The 10216-nt window shown below is 36.4% G+C and overlaps 1 protein-coding gene across 2 annotated transcripts; it reads right to left on the bottom strand.

Annotated features, from left to right (window-relative positions):
• Nucleotides 1-2004: 2004 nt before the first annotated feature.
• Nucleotides 2005-6677, bottom strand: armt1 (acidic residue methyltransferase 1). 2 transcript variants are annotated; one of them, XM_024291063.2, is made up of 5 exons: nt 6541-6677; nt 6212-6317; nt 5896-6137; nt 2938-3103; nt 2005-2840 (listed from the first exon to the last, which is right to left on the bottom strand). In XM_024291063.2, the coding sequence occupies exons 1-5, from the start codon at nt 6591-6593 to the stop codon at nt 2067-2069; spliced, it is 1341 nt and encodes a 446-aa protein (XP_024146831.1). In that variant the 5' UTR covers nt 6594-6677; the 3' UTR covers nt 2005-2066. The 2 variants fall into 2 exon arrangements, with proteins under 2 accessions (XP_024146831.1, XP_024146832.1); XM_024291064.2 differs by lacking the exon at nt 6212-6317 and having other exon boundaries at nt 6541-6597.
• Nucleotides 6678-10216: the final 3539 nt, after the last annotated feature.

Raw genomic sequence — 10216 nt, 5'->3', positions numbered from 1 at the left:
GGTTCGAAAAAGGATAAACAAATTAAAGATGCAGCCAAATCAATAACCATGGTGTGTTTTAAGTGCCAGGTCACCATAACACAGCAAACAAAACAGGAGGTCAAATCTCAATCTGACAGCCAACAATTACACAATCAATTCCAAATAAGGGAATTAATAGGGATTTCAAATAAATAAAGGGATATTTAAGATGATGCAGAAGATTAAAAAAGTTTAATTTCCAGGAAAAGAAAATAAATTCTTACATTTGAATAATATTAACATAAGAAAAGCGGGCTGCTAAATTAAAGCTAATTCTATCAAGATACGATCTTAGATGTAAGAAATTAAGATAAACATGAGCAACTGCTGAAGGAAAAAAAAAAATCATCATCTCTCTTTCTGTCCGGACTCTTTCTTAAACAAACAGCCCAATTTTCAGGACATGTTGGGGTCAAGTGGAAAACAAGATGATGATCATTTTGCATTTTCCCTGGAATAAAACTGACGACAGTAACACCAGGAAACCGAACGGCTCCAGCAAATCACCAAAAATGTCTCCTCTTAGAATAATTGACCTCATTTTGGTGACGGACCCCCTCCACAAAGCTCGACAATTACACCCCTCGCTCATCCAGGATTGTAATGCACATGTTGCAGCATTTCCAGCTGTTTCGTTTACAGGGTTTTTACAGTCCAACCTGACCCGAATGCATCAGGTCAACATGCGAGAGCTGCAGGATAAAGACAAGATGCCCCACTCTTAAGTTTCATCTATTTATTCCTTTTTTTTTTCGTTGATACAGATCCATCAGTTCAGGTTTATTACAAGTGTTTTATTGTAAAGCAGTCGGGATGGACTCCAGGTTTTAGATTTAAAGCCATTCCGATTACAAATCAGCACCGGAACCGTCCTCTAGGCTTTATTTTACTGCAAATTTCATTAAAAAAAATTCAACAAAAAGCAGAAATATTAGTAAAATTTGCACAAACTTGGAGTTTGGCATAGATTCACTTGACTGCAAGTGACTTGTGTAAATATTTGGAATGTTTTTTTGGCCGTTCTAGATAATACTGTCGTGTTTTCAGTTTTTCTCTGCCAGCTTTTAATCTCTGGTTTCCGTGGAGCGGCCTGTTTCCCAAATTGAAAATCTTATCAAGGAAAACGTAAATGTTGCGACATTATTCTCCAAGATTTATTTACTGAAAATTGGAAAAATATTTGAACTAAAAAAAAATCAATTTCACATCATTTGGAGCTTTTATTTTTGCATATCAATAAACCAAAATATCTTTATTAAATTAAGAATTATAAAATGCATCATTTATTTTCTTTCGTGTACATGCACACACGTTTGCAGCTCCAACATCACTAAGAACCACAAACACATTCATCTGTAAACATGTCTTAAAAAAAATGTTACAGAAAATATCCAAATATACTTTGCGGATTCAAGTAAAAAAATGTAAGCATGAGATGATGAAAGATTATGAACAAAAGTCTAAATCTGCTTAATGAAAAACTTTATTTTTTTATGGCTTTAAACAAGTGGTAGGAAAACTTCTGCCACATCCGACCTGTGAAACTATTTACTCTATCCCGCCAAACTGGAATAATTTATATTGATAATTCTTATTTATGCTTTATTTTCTTGACCTTTATTGATGTGCAAAAAATGTGTCATTTTTCAAATCATTCCGTCAACATAACATTTCTCTAAGTTTGCGTTTTTCCCTGAAGACTCATCAGTTTGATTGGCACTAAAATAAGAAAAAAAATGCCAGTTTTGAAAAACAAAACTCCAATATGCTCTATTTTGAAGTTTATATTTTAATTTTCAGGTTTGTTTCTGTATTATTTCTTTCTCATATGAGATGGATTACCATAATCTTCTCCTGGTTGGGCCCTTCTGTGACATTTTAGAAGCCTTTGCGGCCCCATGAGTCAAAAAGATTGCCCATTCCTGCTTTAGATCAGGGGTCCCCAAACTACGGCCCACGGGCCGGATACGGCCCGTGGGCCGTAGTTTGGGGACCCCTGATTTAGATGAACTCTATCTTTACACTTCCAGCCTGTTCTGAGGACTTCACAGCGGCCTGTAGAACTGAATGACGGCGTATTTTCCGTTAGTCATCCAGGTTGGGTCTTTGGAGGCGAGCTTCTCGCCTTGACCCGGTTGCAGACCGACCTGCACGTTGGCCTTCAGGGTTCTTAGACTGCACAGGGGCGCCGGCCCGAACCCTCGCAGCGCCGTGCTGAACGCCACCGTGTGCTCCCAGGCCCTGTCCCCCGTCAACTTCCTGTAGTTGAGATCACCTTTGAACAGAATCAAGTCCGCCTGCTGCAAACGTGCATACAGGTCGGGAGCGTCGGCGGCCATGTCGCAGAACTCGTGCGGCTGAGTCCAGAAAGGGTGGTCGTGATAGCTCCACGCGCCCTCTTTCACATAGTTCTGCCACTGGAAGCCTCTCTTGGACATCCACTTGTGGTTGGCCGCCATGGTCTGCCGGATGGTCCAGTGGAAGTCATTAGCGGTCACATCGGAGACGAACCACGGGAAGGATTTTCCGTGAAAATAAATCTTGCGTGCGAGGCCCGAGGACACCAGAAAATCTGCTAAGACCAAGTCAGTGACCAGCTCAAAGCCAGCATTGTCTAAAACAATGTCCACTCTGTCCACGCCGCTTTCCCCAGACTCTCCCGCCCTCCGTGACGACATCAGCGTCGACCACACCATACCGGAGTCATTCACCAAGATATACGGCTGCAGGCCGGCGAGGGCGTCTACGGGGCTGGTCTTCTGAGAGTTGTCTTGCCCGGCGGAGATGGAGAGATCGCACTTGTTGCCCCACAAAGAGATCTAAAAATAGCAACAACAATAATGAATGAATGAATATTTCCAAGACAAATCGCCCGACGAATTCACTTTTGCCGCCGTGAGAGGAGGAGACACCGACCTGCAGCAGTTTGCTGAAATGCTCCGACAACTGATCCGGAGAGAGCTTCTCTGCGTTCTTTTGGGTGTCCTCCAGAAAAGTACACAGAGTCATCACAGCCTTCTGAGACTCGTAAAAGCTCTGAGTCTTTCCTTCGTTGAAGACATCAAAGTTACTGATGGGGGGGCTGGAAGAAAACAAAAAAATAATGTGTTTATTTTTCTGCCGTGACACGAACAGAATGTCAAAATAACAACTAAAAGGATCACTGAGAGCTTTTCAGTTCAGATGATGTGTGTTAATGATCTGCTCTGTGAGTAACGAGAATTTCAACTTCAAAATAAAGCAAAACAGATTTGAAGAAAAGCACTTTTCCACATTTGAACTCTGAGTTACTTATTTACAGTTCTCTGCTTGCTTGACCCCAGAAAGCTAACATATAGCTGTTGATTTTCATTCTTCTAACCTGCAACGAGAGTATATCTGAGCTGTCTTGACTCCAAAAGTAAAACATTTTATAAAAGTCATAGAATTGTGTGAATGTTTACTAAGAATTCAAACTTTAGTTATTCTCCTGCTCCTTTCTGTACTTTTTCCAGCACGTAAAAACTCACTCTTTCAGTGTTTTCAGCAATCTTTGTATCAAAACATTCAGCTTGTTCAGGACATTACTGCTCGTATTTTTGGTATTTATAAATTTATAGTTTTGGAAATATTGAGCTAAATATGCCCCATAGGAAATGAATGAGAAAGTCTTCAAATTTGAAAATTAGCAACAAACTTTAAATATATTCATGGTTGATTTTCAAAACATTTGGAGTTAAGCTAATATTTTAGCAACATGCTAACGTTTTTGGCTTATTTGCCATCTAATGCTAATTTAGAGTTTAGTTTTTATTTTTAGCAACATGCTAATTCTAGGCTATGTTGGAATTTAGCTAATATTTAAGCTATGTGTTAGCTTTTGGGGCTAATTTGGCATCTACAGAGGTTCTTAATGCTAATTTATGTGTTAGCAAATATTTTAGCAACATGCTAACGTTTTTGGTTACTTTGTTATCTACACGTTTTTTTGGACCAAGTTAAAGTTTAGCTTCTATTTTAGCTACATGCTAACGTTTTTGGCTAATTTAGTTTACTGAGAAATTTTGGGCTATTTTGGAGCTTAGCTAGTATTTAAGCAATATTGTGCTAGCTTTTTTTTTTGGCTAATTTGGCATCTACTGAGGTTTTTTTTATGCTAATTTATATGTTAGCAAATATTTTAGAAACATGCTAACGTTTTTGGTTAATTTGTCATCTACAAGTTTTTTTTATACTAATTTAAAGTTTAGCTTCTATTTTAGCTACATGCTAACGTTTTTGGCTAATTTGGTTTACTGAGAAATTTTGGGCTATTTTGGAGCTTAGCTAGTATTTAAGCAATACTGTGCTAGCTTTTTTTTGGCTATTTCTGCATCTACTGAGGTTTTTTTAAGCTAATTTGAAGTTTAGCTCATATTTAAGCAACACACTAAATATTTTTTTCAAATTAGCATGTTTTAGGGATTTTTAAGCAATTTTCCTACAAATTTTTAAGAAATTTAGATCAACTTCAGCATCTATTTTATAGTTCTTTAACAAAATTTCCAGTTTTTTAGTAAATTTTGCAAATAGCTTTTGCATTTTCAGCAAATCCCTTCAACAATTAAAGTAAAATGTGTCACAATTTTCAGCAAAAAGCATTCAAACTACCATTATCACGGATAATGTAACTTTTCTAGTTAAATAGATAATATTCTGATGGTAAATGCTAAGATCTGGAGGTTTAAAAGTAGAAAGCTTTCTAAAAATGCATTATATTGTAGAATTATTAGGAATCTGTTTAAAATGAAAGCCAGTCTGATTAAACCTGAACCCACAGTTCTCTGCAGTACCCTCTGGTATGTGCAGACTCCACACAGGAATCTAACCTCTGCCAGGACTACCTTAGGAAAAAAAAACTGCTTGATAAGCTTGAAAACGTGCAGCAGCTGGAACAACCTCCAAAAGTAAAAACCTCACAGCACAGAGTTGGTTTGGGAGAAACTCTAAAGAAGAGTCGAAGGAAAGAAGTAACCTCCAAGTTTGACTACTGTCTTACAAAGAACAATTTAAATGTGTTTAGCTAATTTGATGAGTCAAAACTCCAGGAAACATATTGGTTTATAAAGTGAATCCATCTTTTTTTTCTGTGTATTTGTTTACTGCTTTTACTTCACAGTGAGACAGTGTCTCATTGTGGTGTTAAATTAGTTACATAAATTGGAAAAAAATGTTTTTAACACAGTTGACATGTCTTCAACAATAATCTATTTCATTCCATCCATTCTGTTGACACCGCCTCCCTACAGTTTGGGTGGAGACAGGGGTTGCTGGAGCCTATCCCAGCTCTTCACCTTACTTTCTCAAAAAGGGCAATTTAGAGTCAACAATAAAGCACGTTTTTGCTTTTTGAGGGGAAGCCAGAACGCTCAGACAAACCGATATATGCACAGGTGAACATGAAAGGGCAAAGTTCCCCAATGTATATAATTGTGTTTGCATACATGGATTAAAAAAAAATCTCCATATCTATCATATTTATTTTATGGTAAAAGGAGAAAAATAATATTTGTGCTCTAAAATCTTATATTCTAATCTAATATTTTATGTTTGACCTCCAATTTTAATTCAATCTGCTGCAGCAGGATGTTCTGATTTAAAACACGTATTTTATTTTGAAACTGTTGTCAAAAGTTGTTGTTTATGGAATAATTTAACACTTTTATCATTCAATTAATGTAAATATTTCAAATCTATACTTTATAAATTAATGGCTTAATACCCGCATAATTATCTCTCTGTGGGTTTTAAGAAACTGGACCTCTTTTTCTGTGTTAAAGGTCGCGACCCCTGACCTAACATCATTCCTTAAACAAGGATTTAAGGTGAACAGAACTTTACAGTGAAGTTTCTCACTTCAGACTGACTGCCTCCTGGATCCTGCGGTACATGTAGCATTCTACATAAAGCCATGGAGACTTGAACCAGCTGACAGGCTCCTGGTCTCCCTGCAGCCTCTGTTGTCTCTGCAGATACTCGTTCCAGGAGTCTGTGTCCTCCAAACCATCCGTCAGTTCAATCACAGGTTTGTCTGTCTGCAGCTCGTTCCTCAGCTTTGACAGAAGACCAATCGCTTGTTTCTCTGCTTCGATTCCCTCCTGTGAAAAGAAGAAACTCTCATTCACTTGTGCAACTCAGAAACAGAAAAAAATAAGAGATTTCACTTCAGTACCTCGCCATGTTCCTCAAAAAAAGTGTTTTTGTTCCGGTGTATTGTGTCAATAACTTTTGTCAGAATGGTCGGCAGTCTGTCCCGGATAGTCAAATAGGCAAATGAGCTGCAGAGGGGACAATAGTGAGGTTTAATCAGCTCAACTTCCTAAAAAAAACTCGTACTAAAAATGTGATGTTGTCAAGCTAATCAGCGCATGCTCAATGACAGCGTATGAACAACAAAACGACGCAAACAAACACAATTACCTAAATATTTAACGCTTAAAATACAACATTTATTGTCGTTGAGATGTTTAAAGAACACAAACTAAAAAGAGGTGAACATACCCTGTCACTTTGGCTGAGAGGGAAGGTGGAACTCCACTCTGAACCGCCGCCATCTTTGAAAACGACGCGTTCAAATAAAACTTTATTGACAAACAGGTTGACAAAATAGAGGTTTTTGATTAAAACCTATCGGTTTTTTATTCTATAGATGGACTCATGTCTAACTAATTAACATTTGCTTCAAATTTTAAGTAAAAATATATGTTAGTCTTTTTAATATCTCCCGTTTACATGTTTTTTTTATGTTTGCACAGAAAATCCAATGCCGCCATCTACTGGCTTTATAGCTCACTGCACTTTTGGGGACCTGTTGTCACCTGGAAATTTAATGATGTATTTAAAAAAATAAAAAATAGAAAAAAACATCGTTTCTGCTGTTTGGTAATACAGCAACCACGAAAAACTTGTTGAAAACTTAATTTTCTTTTTTCAACAATTTATAACCATTTGGTATTCTATTGTTAGCAGAGGGAAGAAATATACAGTTATTGGTTTAGTCCCACAAATAAATAACAATTTCTATATGTTACTTAAAAAAAAAGTTGATTCTAAGATTAGTTATAATAAACCATATTTTTTTTACTTTAACTTGAGAAGATTTTTTAGCTATAATTCAGGATAACAATTATATGGCAGTAAATTCTATTTATGAATTTATTCATCAATCAAATCACCAGATAATCAATCAATACATGACAGGGATTGTCAGTTTGACAAATATTTGAGAAAACAACATTTGTGGGAAGAACTCGTTTGTGACGGCATTTGTCATGAGGCATGAATGCCAAACAACAAGCTTGGTTACTTCCCTTGCAGAAAAGGTTGTTGAAAGTATAAAGTAGTAACATGCGTGTAAATTGTAATTTTTTAATGATGCTTCAAAAAGAAAAAAAAATGCATGTCAACAGGATTGCACTGAATGCAGAAAAAACTGTATTTATCACACGTTGCTGTAAACAAAGCATAAAGGTACCTTATCAAAACTATATTTACTTTTTTTGGAATATGATGTGTATTTACAGTCAATTACACCTTAAATAATATTGCAAACATTACCAAAAATAAAAACAATTTTAATCAGTAGCTTAAAACACAAATCTGTTGGGCCACGCCTCTTGTTTTCTTCGAAGGTTTAGTTTACTTTTATGTTTCAATATTTATTTTAAATTTTTTTCTAATCCATTTTGTAATATTTTTATTTTTAGGTGAGTTAATTTAACTTTAAATCTTTCTTCCTTTGTGCAAAAGATTGGATTTTTTTACATTGTTCTTTTTTTTAACGCTTACTAAACCAACTCATTTGTGGCACTCTTGGTGTTCCATAGATAATCCCCCGAGCATCCCTTGTTATGCAGGGCAACAGTTGTCATGGAGATATTGATTCCCTCCTTTATAGAACCCCCCTGAATTTTAAACCCTGGGGCGTTTTGGCGGGAAATAGAGGGGGTTGAGCTAGAAAAAAAGTAATTCTTTTGTGATTTCTGCTCTAATTAAATACGAGTTTTAAATGTTGTTATTACACTTGTTTAGCAAATACCGAAGCACATCCAGAACTGTATGCTTTTCATTGGTCATTTTGAGGCAAAAAGTTGCACATTTTAAAGTTTTGTTGCCTTTAAGAACTCCACTTTACTAGGCTGGAACAATGCGCATTTTGTTTCCAACGTGCGTAAATACGCACACTTCCAACATGCGTATTTACGCATTTCAATTAGTCGAATTCTGGCGCCCTTTTTTTTTTTCTTTTTTTTAGATCAAACGCGGTCACCATAGAAACCGGCTGGGCCGCTCTGAGGATAAGGGATCCCCGTATGCAGGGAGTCCAGCTGCTTCCACCTCCGGTGTTCATCCACCGCCGGTCTCCCCTCCCCCCACCCGGGGCCCCAGGCTGGCCGGATCTGTTTGTGAGAGGAGTGACTCACCACTCCGGTTTCAAAACAGGCCAAGGACGAGGGGGAGGGCGGCAGTTAACGTCAAAGGCCTGTTTGAACGGGTGCTTTCCGCACGCACACGCACGGCTATATGGTCTAACCTTTTTGAAGAGATGTTTAGACTGGGGTCATAAGGATGAGTTGTTTAGTTTTAAAGGCAACATGATTATATAAAATCAATCTAAAATGTTGTTTATTTAAATTAAGACAAAGATTGATCATCATGATAGGACAGAAGTTTATCTGTTTCTTCCAAAGAGGCCCTGCTGGGGCCTTTTCTGCTTTCATTTCCATATTGCTCAACAACAAGCAGGTTTGCAAAACAATTATTCCTTAAATTTTAATATCTGACGACTTTCAGTTGGACAGGAAATACGATTTTGTTTCATTCACGAGGACAGATACACCCTGAAGAGAATCTACTTATTATAGACTTTCTTCTTCTTGTATCTTCCATCTTCTCTGACGCACAGACCCCACCCAACCAACCTCTGCTTGTGGTGCAGTTTTCACAAACGCTCTCCAGTGACTCCCTGCTCTCTGGCTTCAAAGTGCAGCTGTAAAAATGTTGGATTGGTGCATTTCTTTGCCTCATATCTGGCAAAAGATGTAACAAAATGGCTCTCTTAGGCTTAAAAAAACGACTCTTAAAATAAAAACATGCTACTGAAGTTAGAGGGTGACCCAGTCTATTAAACTACTTTTAAAGCCGATTTTGTCCAACTTTAAGTATGATATTTTGGGAGTTTTTCTTCCTGATTCATTCACTTTTAAACATTTTATTCATTTTTTATTCCTATTTTGTTTATTTTTCACACCTATTTATGTCCTTGTTTACCTTTTATATAAAATAAACGCCAACTTCCTATGGGTTCATACTTGGCCAATGAAGTTTATTCTTATCCTAAAACTTTGGAAAACTGCAGCACAAAAAAGTTATCTTAACCATTTCCAAACAGAAACTCCTTCAATACAAACTAAAATAATCATATAAATTAAAAATGTATTGAAATGTGAATTATTTTTCATCATTATGACAATTTTAATGTTTTTTTTATTAAAATTTTTAAGTGAGGGCTTTTATTTTGTTGAATAGATGGGCAAAATATCATTTTTATATTATTGTATGTTTAGTTCATGTTTAAAACAAGAAACTAATTTATTTTTTACAAAGTTAAAGACATACAAAACAACATTAATATACTAAAAAAGCAAATAATGCCATCTAGAGTAAAATATTGGCCACACTTTTTAGCCTTCGTGCTTTTATTGTCTTTAATAGCTTTAAAGCAGGAGTGTCAAACTCAATCGCACAGGGGGCCAAATTCTAAACATACATTAGGTCACGGGCCGAACAGGATAAACATTTATTGAAAACTCTAAAACTACATTTTTAAAACTTTAAAAACGTAACTTTTTTACATAATTATGAACCAGATATATAGCATTACCCGAGATAATGCTAGTGTGAATGCTGTAAGCTGAATTTGGCCACTAACGATGCTGAAATTGAAGAAGCTGAAATCACTGAAGCTAAAAACGCTTCAGCTAATAGCCAGCTACAATATTAGCTAAATGGCAAATTAGCCTAAAAAACAACTACAAACAAAACTTAGGTTGGCCAAAACAGCTAGCAGGTAGCTGAAATATAGCTAAACTTTAAAACATCCTAAAAAACTGAAAAAAGCTTAAATTTGATAACCCAACAGCTAGCATCCTTAATTAGTCAAAACAGCTAGCATGTA

The sequence above is a fragment of the Oryzias melastigma genome, linkage group LG24 (assembly GCF_002922805.2).
Source record: "Oryzias melastigma strain HK-1 linkage group LG24, ASM292280v2, whole genome shotgun sequence".
Taxonomy (NCBI): Eukaryota; Metazoa; Chordata; class Actinopteri; order Beloniformes; family Adrianichthyidae; genus Oryzias; species Oryzias melastigma.
Note: the sequence above shows the minus strand (reverse complement) of the source record. Positions and strands in the feature narration are given on the sequence as shown.

Coding starts and splice junctions, on each gene's coding strand:
- armt1 (XM_024291063.2), bottom strand. CDS start 6,593: ATGGCGGCGGTTCAGAGTGGAGTTCCACCTTCCCTCTCAGCCAAAGTG. Junction 6,138..6,211: donor TTTTTGAGGAACATGGCGAG/GTACTGAAGTGA, acceptor TTCTTTTCACAG/GAGGGAATCGAAGCAGAGAA. Junction 3,104..5,895: donor CAGGAGGCAGTCAGTCTGAA/GTGAGAAACTTC, acceptor GTTTTCTTCCAG/CCCCCCCATCAGTAACTTTG.